Source organism: Panthera tigris, chromosome C1, assembly GCF_018350195.1.
Source record: "Panthera tigris isolate Pti1 chromosome C1, P.tigris_Pti1_mat1.1, whole genome shotgun sequence".
Taxonomy (NCBI): domain Eukaryota; kingdom Metazoa; phylum Chordata; class Mammalia; order Carnivora; family Felidae; genus Panthera; species Panthera tigris.
The window spans coordinates 206,074,391-206,091,579 of record NC_056667.1 but is presented as its reverse complement, the minus strand read 5'-3'; the positions used below and the strand labels follow the sequence as shown (position 1 = coordinate 206,091,579).

Here is a 17,189-nt window from a genome sequence, read left to right as displayed (position 1 = left end):
GATAACGGGGCTAGTCTATGCTAGTTACTCCTTTCTAATGCCCTACTTGCCAAAATAAAGTTGCCGACCCTATATTAGCTCCTCAGCTTTTTGAAAAATATTTTATTGGTTTGTGAAATCCAAGTGTTGAAGACTGGCTCATCTAGAGGCGCCTGGGTGGCTCAGTCGGTTGACCGTCCAACTCTGGATTTCGGCCCAGGTCATGATCTCACAGTTCGTGAGTTTGAGCCCCATGTTGGGTTGTGTCAGCACAGAGCCTGTTGGGGATTCTTTCTCCCTCTCTCTGCCCCTACCCTACGTGCTCTGTCTCTTTCTTGGAAATAAATAAACTTAAAAAAAATTAAATAAAACAAGACTCATTTAAAAAGCATGCAAGTATTTTTTTTTTTGAAACCTACATATTGAATAAGGGAAGATAGCACACCCTTGGCCTTAATTACCCATGATAATAATAGCCAACAGGTGTTGAGTGGCTACTCGGTGCTGAGCACTGCTCTTAGGGCTTTTAAAAATGTGTTAATCATCTATATTTCACAGTAGCCCAAGAAGGAAGTATTATTTTTATCCCCATTTACAGATGAGGACTCTTTCCCCAAAAGACACAAAATATAGCTAGTAAAGTGGTAGTGCTGGCTCTAGAACTTACAGTCTTAAATTACAAAGAAACTGGGCCAAATGACAGTGCAACCAAGAGAAAACATCAGTTGTTATTATATTCTAATGACTATGGAAATAGAGGTCCAATCAACATACAGATTATAAACTCCTATCCAAGACTCCTATTATCTTATATTTAAATCAGAGCCCTTCCCAATCTTACCTTATCAACCCAGTTCTTGATGACCTATTTTTAGCTTCAGTATTTACAGAGGTGTTGCATCAAGCAATATCCTTAATTTTTGAACTCAAGTTTTAATTAGTAGATACCAGAAAACAAAGCAAGAAAATATATTTTCAAAGGGGTCTTCATCTGAACAGTGGATGAAAGCACGACATTCCTAAATTTAGTCATCACAATTAAGTTAACTTAGGGCAAATTCAACCTTATAGCACACAAATTAAAAAGTATATTTCTGTTTCCTTATCTTAAAAGAGTATAAAAACCAGTTTCCAAATGCTATAAAAAGTTTAAAAGCCTAACTTATAAAAGGTATCAAAAAGTATTAAGTGAATGAAGTATTAAACCCTCAGCCTCCAAATGTAGACACCCATCCCAATAATAGGTTCTTATTTAAAAGGAGATTGCAAAGTTTAGTGAAAACTCATACATTACTTTGCTGTCAGAAGTCTAAATATAATATTAATTTCGGTAAAGACATAAGTTAGGAAGTAAAATTCATAATAAATAAACGATAAAAAGCAAAACTGATGAATCCAACTAGACCTTTTGACTAGAATAACAAAAACTCCCCAAATTACAGAAAACTGGAATAAAGGACAATAATTTTGTCTTTCAAAGTCGACAATCCTCTTTGGTAATGGTAAAAATGATTTGGCAGGTTAAAGCCGGTTTCTATCATCCTATCGCCTATTTTTCACCACTTACCAAAATATTGCACTACATCAAGGGAGTTGTCATTTTATTTCAATGATAATGAAAAAAGAGATTTTAACGCTATTAAGTCCTGGGTTCCCCTAGGAAGTATCAATGAATCAAGAGGCCCTGGAACTTTTGGAGTTCAGGGAAATTTTATGGATTAACCATCTCCCATCCCTCAGGGCTGAGAAGTGGGGTCGGCGCATCCAAACACAATACCTCCTAAGGCATACAGGCCTCTAATTTCTAACACTACAGGTGACTCCTGCACAAACTCTTCTTTCAACTTTCTGGCTTCTGCTCAAGTACACCTCCCTAGTCCACATGCCCTAGAAAAGCACAGGAACCAGTTCCAGGACTTGGTAATCCACCTGGCACCCCTACGCTCCTCCCCGAGACTACAATCCTGCGGCCCCGGCCCCGCCCAACCCAGGTCCGGCCCCGGCCCGGCTCGTCGCAGCCCTGCCCAGCCCAGGAAGACCCAGCCCACTACAGTCCCGCTCGGGCTCTCTGAACCTCCCCCGCCCACTTCGTTCACGTGACCACGACCCCCCCCCCCCCCCCCCCCGCTCCGCGCTCCACCAATTAGCAACCACCCCTGTCCATAGCCCTGTCCGCGACGTTCCCCTTTCAAAAAGGCAGCTTTCTCCTCCCGCCTTCAGCCCCGCCCCTTTCCCCACCTCCCCGTCCTGCTGGTCCCTCCCACTTCTCTAAGTCCCCGGCCCCTTCCTCCCCTCCCGTTGACCCCTCCCGCTCCCAAGCTTCGCCCCGCCCCACTCGGGGCCGCGCGCTCGCCCTCCTCTCGCGAGATCTGAGCGTCCCCGCCGCGGCCGCCCGCCTCCCCCTCCCGTCCTCCCACCCCCCTCCCCCCAATCTCTCCACTCTCCGGCTCTCCTCCCTCCCTCCTCCCCCCTCCACCCTCTGGGCCGGATCTCGTCTCGCTGAGGCGGAGGAGGAGAAGGAGGAGGAGGACGTTCGGCCTGCGCAGTGAGATGTTTGTCCGTCGCCGCCGCCGCCGCCATCGCGGAGGAGCGCGATAAAGGGAGCCGAGCCGGGCGTGAGGGGGACCCCGCGGAGCCGCCGCGCCAGCGCAGCCCCCCCCTCAGCCGAGCCCGAGCCGCCGGAGCCCGAGCCGCCGCCGCCCCCGCCGCGGCCGCCCAGGGGCCGGCCAGCTCCTCAGCCCAGCCCGGGGGGCCGCGCCGCCGCCCCCAGTGTAGCCCCTCGCCTGCCCGCCCGCCTTAAATGTGACACCGGCGCCTCGGAGTGCGACCCGAAGCCGCCGCCGGGGAGGGGACGAGCACCATGTCGAATCTGAGCAAAGGCACGGGCAGCCGGAAGGACACCAAGATGCGGATCCGGGCCTTTCCGGTGAGTCTCTCGTCGGCGCCTGGGACCCCGGGGCCGGGGGCCCGGCGGAGAGCCGCACGCGAGGCCCGGGCTGAACTCCCCCCCAACAGGCCGCAGGCCCGGCCTCCCCTCCCCCACGCCGCCGGCCGCGGGGCGCGAGCCTTCCCGGCAACGGGGCGGCGCGGGGCCCCTGCGCGGCCGCCCTCCCGGGCCGTTCCCCGCGCCCGGCGCCGCGCACCCAGAGCCGGGGGCTGCTCCTCCAGCCGAGCCGCGGGCGGCGGCCGCGGCCGGGGCCCCTTTGCCGGGGCCCCTTGGCACCTTCCCACGTCCCTGGGGGTGTAGGCCCGGCCCCTGGCGCTCCCCTCCCGGCCCGCTTCCCGGGACCACCGGACCCGCAGGGACGGGGACTGTGCAAGTCCTCCGTGTGTGGGGCGTGCGTGTAACTTTTCACGTGTGGGCTCGCTGCCGTTTCACAAATCCCCTGGCCTCAAAGATGGCCAACCAAGACCTGTCGGATGATGAAGGGGACTGTCCTCTCCCTCTCCCTCTCCCTTCCTCTCCTCGGGGAGGCTTTTGCCACCGACCTGCCCCCCGACGCAGTGACCGTGGTTCCACGTAACGCTCGCTGGTTGTGGACTAACAACATCAGGTGTATTGATAGCGTCTTTCGTCCACAGGCTCCCGAAGCACTTTACAAACTCTCTTGCGCAGGAATTGCCTCGCCACTCGTAGGAGGGTCAAGGGGAAGCCAGAGAAAACGCACTGGACAATTGTGTCGCCCCTTCTTTAGCCTTGGAAGCCCAAAAGAACGAGTAGTCACCGCCCCGAGTTGCTCGTCTCTGTAGGTTTTAGTGACCGCCAACGGGTTCTGCCTAGAAACTTTTCTTTCTGAGCCTTACGCTGAGTTACAGGCGCTTGCAGCGTTCGGTATACGGGGTATAACTTTGGATGTCAGAGCTGATCCAGGTAGCCAATGGCAAGCGATTAAAATGCACTGTTGTAACAGAGAAACTGGACGTACTTGCTCGTGTCGCTACAGTAACAGGTCTACGTCAAGACAGACAAACTAGCAATTGCACGGGAGATTGTAAAACACCGAAACTGGAGAAAGATCTCCGGTGTCTTAGCATCACAGACCCGTAACTTGTGAAGGGGGAAAGGTGTGGTTTGTATGTGCTTCTTAGAGCATGCTTTTGCACGAGGGCGATTTGCAGCGAGGGGAGACTTACTAATACAGTTGTCCCAATTGAGTAAGAAGCCCACCCAGAGAACTTGAGGACTGCTCTGAATTCTTAAAACGTTTAAGAAAAAAAAAAATGGACCTGATGCAGAGTTCTGAAATTGTACTTAACCTGAGTGGTGATGTCACTGCATAGAGACTCCAGGCTTTTAGTAAAGATAGGATATGCTCAGGAAAATTGAGTGTTTTGATACACCGATTAAAGGGATTTTGAGTTTTTGAAGTTTTTTCCCCCCCAGTAAATATGAGAGAGAAAAAGAAAGTGAGAAATGTTGACAGAAGAGAACTCGTGAAGTCGATTAGCATGTTTTTCCCTTATAATGAAGTGAGCTGGGTTTGTAATGGGTTAGGTAGTGTTTTGCTACTAAATCAGTTGGAACATTTTTAGCAGAACTTAGAATTAAAAAGAATCTTAAATAGTTTTATACAGTAAGTTTTCTAGGAAAATTTGCTATTCTTGAAGTCTTGAGTTCTTCTAAATCAGATTTGTTAGTAAAATCTGTAATAGCTCACGTTTGACGTTAACTCGTTTTTGTTAATACTGTGAGTAACCACTTGTACTTTTATTTTAAGTGTGATCAGTTTTTTCGTCTCTTTAGGTCTACCCGTTCCTACCTGGTCTTCATTCCCTCAGTCATTCAACAAATACTACTGTGTGCCAGACACTGTTCTAGGGGCTTGGGATATGTCAGTATAGCTTGAAGAATCAAGATCCCTTCTTTCTGGATGTTGTGTTATTGGAAGAGGCGAGAGAATTTCATTATTCCTTTAGCAGAGGACTATAATATATGATACGTTAGTGCTGACTACTGAAACTGATTTTTTTTTTTTTTTTTTTTACGTAGTATTATGGTTGTGATCTCATTTGGACCTTTTCTGTCCATCACTTGTTGCCATCTAAGATTTTCTAAAATCCTTTATTGAAGTTTGTAAATGACAGGTGTTTGATATTCAGTGGTTTAATATCTGCTAATTTTTAAAAGCATAATTTTTCATTATTTCATAAGTCTTCATACTCCTAAGTAGTTTCCACTGAAAAGAATCCTGTTTTTTAATACATACATTTTTAAGTCATAGTCCTTTGAGCCTTCACTAAGATACATGCGTTGGTGGTATGGTATTTCACTGACTTATCCTTTGGTAAATGTTTGAGTACTTCCTAGACCTTCAAATTTTTTCTTTCAGGTTAGCAATCTTCTAGTAGCAAATACATAGTATCCCATAAAGAAAAAAGAGTATTTATGTGTATACATATGTATAGTACTTACAGGTATTGTATTTTGCATTACTGTTTGGATATATACTGTAGGTACTGTAGTCTAAGAAAATTGTAGTTTACCAGAGGTCTCAAGTGCTCATTTCAGATTCTGTTTTATAAATTGATGCAGAAAGTGTAAAATATGTATTGAGATTGTTTTGTTTTCGTTGCAGAATAGAGTGGTAGGTGGACTTCCAGGTATTTGATAGATGTCTAAGCCTACTGCAGATACAGTCCCATCAGTAAAGTCAAGTTCCTTTTAGCGTTTTGAGGGCATACTGTAAGTGTGCCTTCATCATTGTTCACAAGAGTAAAAGTTATGCCATACCACAGTTTTATACACGATTTGCACTTTAAGTAGAGCTTTTTATAAGATTTTTAAGAGAAATGAGTTCTTTTTAAGATGGAAAACAATAGAGGACTTTTTGGATTTATAAATTGTTGATGGACTTAAAGTTTATCCCAGTTTGTTAGCTTTCCTGCAGTGCACTAAAATATATGGCATTTCACATTCTTTTTTTTTTTTTTTTTTTGGTACCCTAAATAACAGCAAGGGCCACAAAACATTTTTAAGAAAGGAGCCTGGAGTTGTGGAACTCCTGGAAGCTCTATGGATTTGGATCAGAGTGCTGCCCCAAGAAGTTCTGCACTTCTTTCCTTGCTGTTGCCGTCTGTCTCACCCCTGAGCTTTTGTTCCGCTATGTAGGATTAGTTGCTGTCAGGTGAACCTTTTGTTCTTACGTTTGAAAAGCCATTCCTCACCATCTGTACGTTCCGCATGGGTTCTGTCCACATGGGCTTGAAAGATTGGATTGGATTGGATTGGATTGGATTGGATTGGATTGGATTGGATTGGAGGAGATACGTTTGAATGAAAATAACTGGCCTCTCTTCTGGTATGTCTTTTTTGGCTTAGCCGTCAGAGTAGGAATCATGTTATGAAAGTGATGGTCTTTAGAGTGTGGGCTGGAAATGGTTTCAATTGTTAGTTTATAGACGCATGCTAAATCATGATGAAGAGTCTCAGGTTGCGATGTCCACACCATAATTCCAGATGAGCTTCACAGAGCTCCTGTCTGTGTGGCATGAGCAGTAAGTGACGTGGAGGTTATCGTTAGGTGGAAAGCACAGAGTAACATTAGAGAGAGATGAGTTTTAAGATCATCTGTGATATACCTGTGAGCACAAGAGTTTAATAACAAAGGGAGACAGTTAAGGTTTTTGTTTTTCCTGGCTGTAGTAAAATTTGCTAAATTTGGGGGAATAGCTTGATGTTCATAATAGATTTCCCTTCCTTAGAGAACATAGTTGTTGTCTAGGACTACTGGAGTGTATAGACGGGAAAGCTGAATGACAGTCTGACAAATCACACGGGGTGGGGAATTAACTATTTTTTGTTCTCTAGTGTAGAGAAATTAAGGAGTAAGGTGTAACAGATTCATTGAAGTGTCACTTACACTTAGACTGATTCTTTCTAATAGTTTCAGGACAGCCAGTTGTGTTGTAGCTGTTAGTACCTCTCTGGCTTTAGAAGTTAAAAAACAAAAGCATAAAGTAGGTATCTATAAGATGTGTATATTTGCATTATCTTCCTAGATAACCCTTCACAGGAGCCTGGAAAATTATTAGTATCAATATTAAATTTGCAACTATTTTAGAGTGTAGAAATTGACCTTCTAAATAATACTTCAGTCACAAGGTCAGTTCATTGAGACAAAATAGAGAAAGCTTCATTTGTTTGTACGTTATTCATTCATTAAGTGTAGCTAAGTAATAACAGCACTTTTCCAGTTTATGAAGATTATATGTTTAAGACTAGAGAAAGTAGTATGCCTTCCCTTTGTATTCTAAGTTGCTCCCAGCTGTCCCTTTGAGATAACTTTTTGCTGTTACTTTCAAGATCATCTGATGTTCGTTAGCAGTTTTGTTAAATTTTTGTAAAAGTGACTGACAATTTGTAGTTTTGAATAATCCAATTTTGAAAGTAGTTCTCGTTTGTTCATTGTAAATGCAACAAAAAAGTAAAGGTGTTACTAGTAAGCACAAATCCTTGAGCTATAAAAGGAATTGCAATTAGTGTCTGTCAGTGTATTGTGAAAACCAGTCATAATCTGTCAAAGCAGCGAATTCATTTTAGTAGATTTTCTAATTATAAAAGTGATGCATATTCATGATAGAAAACGTTAAGTATCTAAATTTATAAATAAGGAAATAAAAATCACCCCTAGGGGCACCTGGGTGGCTCAGTTGGTTAAGCGTCCAGGTCATGATCTCACAGTCGTGAGTTCGAGCCCCACATGGGGCTCTGTGCTGACAGCCCTGAGCCTGGAGCCTGCTTCAGATTCTGTCTCCCTCTCTCTCTGCCCCTCCCCCGCTTGTGCTCTGTCTCTATCTTTCAAAAATAAATGTTAAAAAATTTTTAAAACTTACCTCTAGTTCTACTGCTTGGACATAAGCAATATTTACATTTTGATGTGTTTTAATTTTTGCATATACTCCTGAACCCTTAGTAAAATTGAGGTACTATGTCATGTTACAAACTTTTTTAAAAATATAGTATTTTCATGTTAAATATATCAATATGACTTGTACAGAGTAACACTCTACCGTACCTCAGTTTGCTTAACCATTTCCCTACTGCCAGGTATTTTGATTAATTCCAGTTAGTTCGTATTTCCTCTGCTACAGATAATGCAACTGTGATTATTTAGGCACATAAATACTGAACCTATCCGTGATTATGGAATTACTGAGCCAGACAGAATTGGTATATGTTGCCAAATTGACCTCCAGAAAGGTAGGAATTAATAATAGCTAACACTTAATGAATGCTTATCATGTGCCACACACACTGTTCTTTGTCTTTTACTGCGCTTTGCGTGTGTAAACTCATTTCATTTGCACAACTGTATGGAGTACTATCATCATTTGTTTTACAAAAGAAGCCTTGAAAACCTAAGAAATTTTCTTAAGGTCACTGTGCTCGTAAGTGGCAGAACTAGGATCCTAATGCAGACCCTCTGGCTCTAAAGGGAATGCTCTTCAGAATTAATTATACAAGTCAAGGTTATATTAGTGTATTTCTATTGTGTAGCAGTGCCTTAGCCAGCATTTCATATCTTTAGTTTCATAGGTGAAAAAATAGTACTTTAATACTTTAATTTGCATGTCTTTGACGACTCCTGAGAATAAAACTATGGATAGTCTGTAGGGAATTTTCCTTTAGTTTTACTTTATTCAACGTGTGTGTTGGGAGTCTGACTAAAAAATAGACTGAGAATATAATAGAGTGTAGGCTTTGGACTGCCAGGTTTTGAGTGTCATTTCTACCTTATTCTAGCTGCATCGTCTTTAACAAGTTACTTCTTCTAGCTTCAGTTTCCCCCTCTGAAATGAAAATACTAATAGGACCTACCTTACAGGGTTGTTGTGAACTAGAATAAAGCATTAGAACACTACCTAGCTCGAAGGTGCGGTTTGTACCACTATTTAGCCATGGTTATGCCACAAGTTAAATGTTAAGATTGAATGTTATTTTTACAGGTTGTTATATTGTAATACTAAATGCTCATTTTAGTGATGCTGCCATTTTTTTTGGTACAATTTTTAGAGCTTACATTTTGAAAAGCCTGCATGGCCAGTTTGAACCACACTGAAAATCAGTCCCAAAGGATATAGGTTTGGTACCGTTGGGACACTTGCAAAGAATGCTACTGGCTCTTGGGGGTAGATTCAGAAAAGTTGTGATAATGATTCTTGCATAATCATTGGAATAAGTATGTCACATCTTGGATAACTTTATTGAGGGAGTGTGATGTACATAATAGAAAGTACACGCCAAATATTTATGTAAAAATACGTTTTGCTTCTCTTCATTTCTTCCCTTTCTTTTCCGTTCCCTTCTTTTTTTGTTTCTCTCATGAGCTCGGTTGTGGACCCTGCCCAAAGCTTACACCAGACACCCTTTTGAACCACGAAGCACTTAGCTTAGTGTTAGACACAGTGTATGGATGGTTAGCGAATGATTGATTAAATGAGAAACTAGGCCTTTAAGCTAAACCATAGTAATTGATTAATTGGATAAGTTGATGCAAGGACCGCTCTGAAATGTTTGAACTCTCTTTGCGACTGTAAGTGAAGTCTTAAGATGTAGTAGGTCTTTAATGATCTTGTGCACTTCCTTTGAAGGGTAGTCAGCCTAGTCTCCTGAAACAATAATGATTTGAAAGTAGAGTAGTATGATGCACTGGTAGTAACCTTGGCTTGAGCTTTTGAAGACCAAACCTGTAGTCCGGTCTTTTTTGCTCACTAGCTGTACTCTGCAATTGACTCCTTTCTCCATGATTTTTTCTTCTCAGCCGGTTGAGCTGTCCACTGTGAACCCCCATTTTCATTGCAGATTGACTCTTCTGTATCTTCAGCCTGTTCTCAGAGTTCTTTGCCTTCTTTGCATCTGAAACCTGGCTTTACCCTGGGAATTCAGGCTTATCTTCTTAAGTTGATGTGTCTGTTTTCCTTGGAATTCTTAAATCATTAGGCCCAGAAACCATTTATTAACCACATCTGTCACGTTTTGTGGCCTGGGCCATTGTGAACTGTTCTTTTTTGCACTCCCTGTGACTGTGTCCTAACTTCTTAAATGTGTTCCTTTAGTCACTGAAGACTTTCATACCTTCCTCACATTCTTTCCAGTTCAGATCTTAATTTCATCCAATACATGTGGCACAGTCATTCATTTACTCAATTTAAAATCAGTTATTATGTGTTCCTCCTGGGGGTCAGGATCAAACAGGATGATCAGACAGACCTGGCCTCTTCTTATTACAGTGGTCTTCACTCTGTCTTAGAGCTTGTCATTTTGTTGCTTTAGAAATCTTAAACTTTGATATTACGTTCTATCTTAGCTTCTCCATTTGTTAGATGTAGTGAGCAAATCACTTGTTTCCTCTTTTGTAAGAAGAGAAAACAGTACCTACTTTTTCAGAATAGTTAATACATGTAAAGCTCTTAGGATAGTGTGTGGCACAACGTAAGCATTCTGAATAAATGCAGGTTGTTATTATTTCATTATTCTGTTGTACTTGTTTTCCTTCTGACATTAATGTGCTCTTGGATCTCAAGAAGATCCCCTTCATTCTTTTAAGCCGTGGTGCCTCCTTATTCGTTAACTAGTTGCTAGTTACTAGTTGCCTCTTCTTTCATACTACCTCCCCAGAGCAAGGCCAGAAATCGCACAAAGTGTCTTGGATCATTCCACCCATCTGCCTTCACTGCTTATATTTTTTAGGCTGTTGTGCACTCCTGGGGAATATTGGACGATGGTGATATCTAAGCTGGACTCCCAGGGCCTCTGGGCAGGTTTTTTTTTGTGTGTCCCTGGTAAGCTCCTGCTTCCTTTTCCTGTGCAAGCTATTCCGAACTTTAATCACTGTCTTTAAGCTCTTTATTGAGAATTCTTTTATCTGTCTTCCAGAAGTTTAACCACTGCTTCACTGTGAAAACTAATGTTATCTTGTATAAGTTCCTTCAGCTTTCTTTCCTTTCAGTTATAGCCTTTAACCTCTGTCTTTACTCATTCTTTGCCCCTTAGGGCTCAGCGAAGGAAGATGTTCTTTTCTTGTTTTATCATGGTAACTGGCTATCATACTATTATTCTTTATTTTCAAAAGTCTTCTAAGTATACAGTCTGTATCTCCTTTATTAGAACATGATTTTCTTTAGAGGTGGCGTTAAGTCTTTTTGTATTGATCTTTGTCAGTGTAGCACCATAGTATCCAGCAACGTTGCATGAATCAGTGAATAAATACACTCTTGTTTTATTGTCTTTAAGATGGGAAACTACAGCAGTCTTTCTCACAGGTTAGTTGTGAGAAAGTGCTTTCTGAGAAACAGTGGCATCAATGAGACATATAAAAGAATTTTTTAATCATAAGGCAGAGTTTCCAAACAAAAGTAATACATTTGATGTAGGACAGTCATTTTCAAATACTTACAGGGTCTCCAAGACCTAGGAGGCATAGGAGGAGTGGAGGAGGTGTATCTTCAAAAATCTCCTTCTCTTGTTATTTAAAGCCAACTGTAGTTGTCATTTGTACAAAAGATTTCATTTTAAAAAGTTCTATTAACCACTGCTTTAAAATCACTAGTCGTTAATCCAGCCTTTTTAAAGTCAAGGAGAGCCCTGCTTGCTCAAGTTGGGACAATTACTGACAAATTGAGAACGGATTCCTTTCGTTGGCCTTAACCCCTTATCCGGAGGTTTTGCTACTAGAAAGCATTCCTTTATTTTTTTAAGTCAGTTTCAAGTTGAAAATGTGGTTAAGTAAAACTCCTTAAATTTGATTTTCATTCGTTTAGTACTTGCAATCGAGAAAGGAATGGACCCAGATTTACTCTTTAAGTGACAAAGGTTACTGCTGAGCAAACGAAGAAGACTTCAAAGGAATGTCTTTAACTACTTTAAGAAAATACAAGCTTTTTTGGAGATATTTTTCTATAAAAGCAACCCCTCAATCGTAAGAGGAATTCTTTAACATAATGATTGCACGTCATTCTTTTCTGAAGCAACTCTGAACTGAGCAACCCTTAACCTCTCCTATTTGCTCTATCCTCTTGACAGTAATCATGATAAATTCTTTTTCTTTTTTTATTTTCAATTTATAGATAGTATGAGAAATTGCTTTATGAGATTATTACTACAACTTGTTGAATGTCTATTTTATGTTAGGCTGTGTTTTAGGTACTTGGAACTATAATTATCTCAAATCCTTTAGATGTTACTGTTTTAAATCTGTTTAGGTCCGAGAGATACCTGGTAAGGTATGCATAATATCACATGTACATCTAAGAAAAGGCAGAGCTGGGATTTAGATCCCAGATCTGATTCAAAAATTCATGTTCTTCCCGCTGTACCACTCTGCTTGGGTGTATTCTTTTAAGCATTTGCTAGGTTCTGAAATATTTACTTTCTCAATAGGAATATATTGGAAAATTAATTCTAAGATTGCTGTTCAAATTATTAACCAGGGGCAGGTCCAGGGGCCCTAAAATTTATACAGTGCAGTACTCCTGATGAAAAGAAATCGAAATTAGTTTTTGGTCATTGTAAGGAGCCTTTGAAAGTATAAATCTTGCTAGATTGAAGATAAAATGCATCTCTCATAAGACAATAAAAGTTACTAAAAACTTGAAATCAATGGAAGTGTATATTCAGTAAAATTTGTGTTGATAAATTAAGGGTATCCTTATATGTATTGACTTGAATTAAGCAAAGTCATAACTTATAAGAAAGACATTAGTTGATACATTTGTGAGTTAACACTTTCCTTTTTAAACTAGAAGACTGATAGCACAATTTTTTATAAACTTTTTCCAATTAGACGTTCATCTTAAGTATAGGTTTAGAAAAAGTGATTTTTTTTTTGAAATTAACATGTTATACTTTAATATAATCCTTAATTTTTGTCTTTGAGAATATACTAAGAAGTAGGTTAAACAGTAAAATCAATTTTGAAGCACAAAGAGCAGATACTTTAAAATAATTCACTTTTCCTTATGGTACATGCAAATGAGACATGAAAAAAGTGTTTTGTTTTTTGATGAAACTATCCCTAGCCAACTAAACAAGTCATTTATTTGCTCTTGTTTATATTCATATTTTAATTTTTAAAAGCTAAAAGGGATTTTAGAGAGAATCTGTGCCAGTCTTCCTTAATAGATGGGGAAAGGGAGGACTAGAGAGGATGATTTACCCAAGGGGATACTCCCATGACTTGAATTTATGGAAGAACCATGACTAGAAGCCTGATTTCCAGTTTAAAGGTCTTTTCTCTAGACCAGACTGAAACAATCATATAGCCATAATAATTCAGTGTCAACATTAGCCTATTCAGTTACTAAATGTTGTCTTAAAATTGTGCACCCAGGTGATTTGAGTTGACATGGAGGTAACAACAGAAGGACACTTACTTTAGGACCCTGGGATTTCTTCACTGCTCTAATTAGCTGTGTGATCTTGAGTAAGCCACATGGCCTCAGTTTCCTTATTTGTAAAGTGAGATTTTAATTTGTGGTTATCTTATGCTCATTCCAGCTCTAAAACTTTCAGTAAAAGGCGGTGCATTTATACACCAGTCTAGTTGCCGAATGCTGGTGTGTTCTCCCATGGTTTAAAACATTTTCTGTGATGGTGCAGTAGTCAGCTACCTATCTTTTGGATTTAGAATTTTCTTTAAAATCAGAGTGGTGTTAAGGGGCACCTGGGTGGCTCTGTCGGTTAAGCTTCTGACTTCGGCTCAGGTCATGATCTCGTGGTTCATGAGTTTGAGCCTGGGCCAGGCTGTGTGTGATAGCTCAGAGCCTGGAGCTTGCTTCGGATTCTGTGTCTCCCTCCCTCTCTGCCCTCCCTGGCTCTCACTCTGTCTCTTCCTCTCTCAAAAATAAACATTAAAAAAATTTTTTTAAAAAAAGTCAGAATGGTATTATTTCAGTGATGATGCTTAAATAGTAATACGAAGCAGTGGGAAATTAGCTCTGTTTTTTTTTGCTTTTTTTTGGCATACTTTGTGTGAATTGGTAGCTTCAAGGAATTTTTGAGCAGATTTGATACCAGGTTTTTGTAGTAATTTTTTTGATGGACTTTTGGTATCCTGTCTCATTTGATTACAGTTTAGATTCATTCAAAGACAAAGCTAACAGGTAATTTATACTTTTTCACATTTTTTCCCTCATCCGTTGGACTGTGTATCACTGATTTCAGGGTAAACTAATTTTCAATTTATAGGGCTTTTGACACATTATCATAGTTTTAAAAAACAAGGTTTACCCGTTTCAAAACCACTTAGTGACCTAGGCTAAAGAGAAGAAAATATTGTCACTTTTGATTAAAATTAATACTTTTAGATTGTTAGGATGGAAATACGGAACTCAAACATACGCTCAGATATAAAGTATGAGTAATTTTCTTGGGGCCCTTGGGTGGCTTTGTCAGGTAAGTGTTGGACTTTGCCTCGGGTCATGATCTCACGGCTCCTAGTTCGAGTCCTGCTAGTTCGAGTCCTGCGTTGGACTCCATGCTGACAGCTTGGAGCCTGGAGCCTGCTTCAGATTGTGTGTCTCCCTCTCTTGCTCTGCCCCTCGCCTGCTCACGCCCTGTCTGTCTGTCTGTCTGTCTCTCTCTCTCTCTCTCTTTCTCTCTCTCTCAAAAATGAATAAACATTTAAAAAAAAAGTGTAAGTAATTTTCTTAATGGGGGAAGGTCTCTAATTATGATGTTTGAGGAGTTCCAGTTACAATGAATGTTGTATTCTTTGGATAAAATGTGTTTCAATGTACCAGGCATGTAGCCTGCCTCCTCCTCCCCCCCCTTTTTTCTTTTTTTCAGTGAGGACAGCACAGTAGGACAGTGACAAACTTCTTGGCTCAGTGAGAATACTTAAAATTGCATCTTACTGTGATTATTATCAGACCATGAAATGTCACACATATCCTTTCTCATATATGCAAAAGTCATTCATGGAGATATATTTGAAATATATTAGTTGTACTCAAGTCATTTGTAACTTACATGGACTTTAATAGGCTAATCTGGAAGTTTGACCTTTGGTATTTGAAAGAAAAAATTGTTCCAAATTTCCATATTGATTTTTTTGAACAGCCTCCTACTGCTGAGTGCTGAAATGCAGATTATAATTGAACCTTCTATTGATGATTTAGCTTTCTCATTATAAACATACTGTTCTGTAATGGTATTAGAGGCCAGCTGAATGTGGATCGGGTTTAGGTTGTGATTTCACAGAATTGTCCCAGGATCCTGTGCCTTTCTAATTGATCATCTTTTTCTCTGCTCCCTTGACATCAGTTCCTACTTTCGGCAGCATGGTTCTGCACTCATCTGATCTCCACTGTAACCACAGAGAAACTGGTTAAAGAAACATCAGTCTCAACTTTACATTCAGGTTTAAGTCATTAAGTGAGGCTGTACGTCAGTTTTGTGTAGTAAAGAAGCGAATGTATTGAGTAAGTGCTGTGTGCCAGATGCTTTCACAAACTTTCTTAATTGCCACACAGTACATCATCTCCCATTTCTCCTGCCACAAGCATGTGAGGAAAGTAAACTCTGGAAAGTTAAATAACTTGTCCAAAATATGAATGTATAGCATTGTACTGTTTTCCTTAATACTTGAGTCTTTTGTTGTATTTTTGATGGTTGAGGTTGGTTAAAGATTAACTGATGGATAAATGGGATTATTGCAGATGTCATAAGCCGTTGTATAGTCATGTCATTGGTCATCAGATAAGACTCATCATCATCATTAACTGTAACTGGACTACATTCAAATCATAGTTTTTGAAAGTCACCTAGGCATTGTCCCATGTATTATAAAGGATACAATAAAATAAAGGGAGAGAGACTTTATATTACTCTAAGTTGCTTATAATCTGGAAGGCAGCTTCCTTACATAATTTATGGCTTAGTTGTGTCTCACTAGAATACTGTCATTCCTCAGATATTTGTACCAGAGCAGTTTTTTTTTTTTTGAGGCTGAAGCTCAAAATTAAGATTAAGCATTTTTCCTTGTTTATTTTTTTCTAGCTGTGTCATTCTGAATTGCTTGGAATTTCAAATTCTCACCCTTTTCCCCCGCCCACCCTGTTCTAAATTTCTTGTTGAAAATTATTCACAGGGGACTAAAGACTTCTTGTGCTTTGTATACAGTGGATGTGAAGAATACAGTTCTCTTCATTTTAGTTTAATTGGCTCATGCTGTAGTTCTCTCCAACTCTTGGTAATTACAGAACCTTCAAGATGTGTAAGTATATAACAGACCGACATCCTTTCAAATTCAGACATTTTAAAGGTTATGTTTTTACATCATTTGAAATAGTGTAGATGAATAACCAAAGATATTTGTGAAAGAAAATAAACACTTAAGGTTATTTTTGCTGTTGATACTTACTAATGAGGGAATTGTAATCCTGGATTAGGAAGATGCAAGAGGGTGGAGGTCATTTTTAAAAATTAAACTCTTGATTTGTTTTTTAAAAGTCTCATTAAACCATAAGCATTTAAGGATACTTAATTATAGCTTTCCTTTTAAAAAGAACTTTTGTTTTCTTGCTAAATGAATTTACCTTCCTTGCTGATCACTTTATAACTTGAACTTGTTGGAGCAGAATACTGTATATGCCTAATAATGAGCAAACATTACGTGTATGTATGCATTCCATTATTTTATTGTTTTGTTGAGGCATTACATTCCTTCCTGAGTGTATTTGCAATTAATGGATCCTAAGTAAAGCAATTTCATCAATGAGATCAAAATCCTGCTCAAATAATTTAGAATATCACTTTAAAAAAATGTTACTACTCTTTTTAAAAAAGTATACAATGTTAAGGCCTTTAAGTTTTATGACTCTGAGTGAAGTATATAGACTGATGTTTTTATGGTTAACATATTGATGAAATTTGGGGCGCCTGGGTGGCTCAGTGGGTTAAGCATCAGACTTCACCTCAGGTCATGATCTCGTAGTTTGCAAGTTTGAACTCCATGTGGGGCTCTGTGCTGACAACTCGGAGCTTGGAGCTTGTTTCGGATTCTTTGTCTCCCACTCTCTCTACCTCTTCCCTGCTCACACTCTGGCTGTCAAAAATAAGTAAACATTAAAAAAAAATTCTAAAAATATTGATGAGATTAGAGGTTAACTGGCAGTTAATGTTGTATTCTGTACCAAGGATGGGTGAGAAATTGAGGTTCATCAATAACATAATTATTTTAGCACTGTTACTGACATGTTCAGTAGATTCT

General features: G+C 40.2%; 1 protein-coding gene across 4 annotated transcripts in view; it reads left to right on the top strand.

The window, feature by feature from the left end:
- Positions 1 to 2,702: 2,702 nt before the first annotated feature.
- The window catches only part of CUL3 (cullin 3), a 94,363-nt gene continuing 79,876 nt past the window's right edge, over positions 2,703 to 17,189 (top strand). For 2 of the 4 annotated variants that reach the window (XM_042995480.1, XM_042995478.1), the window contains exons 1-2: positions 8,108 to 8,179; positions 16,068 to 16,193. In XM_042995480.1, the coding sequence (XP_042851414.1) occupies positions 8,123 to 8,179; positions 16,068 to 16,193 (183 nt within the window). In that variant the 5' untranslated portion in view covers positions 8,108 to 8,122. Of the gene's footprint in view, positions 2,906 to 3,471; positions 3,851 to 8,107; positions 8,180 to 16,067; positions 16,194 to 17,189 lie in introns of those variants that run through there. The other 2 variants (XM_042995479.1, XM_042995481.1) reach the window with 2 other exon arrangements.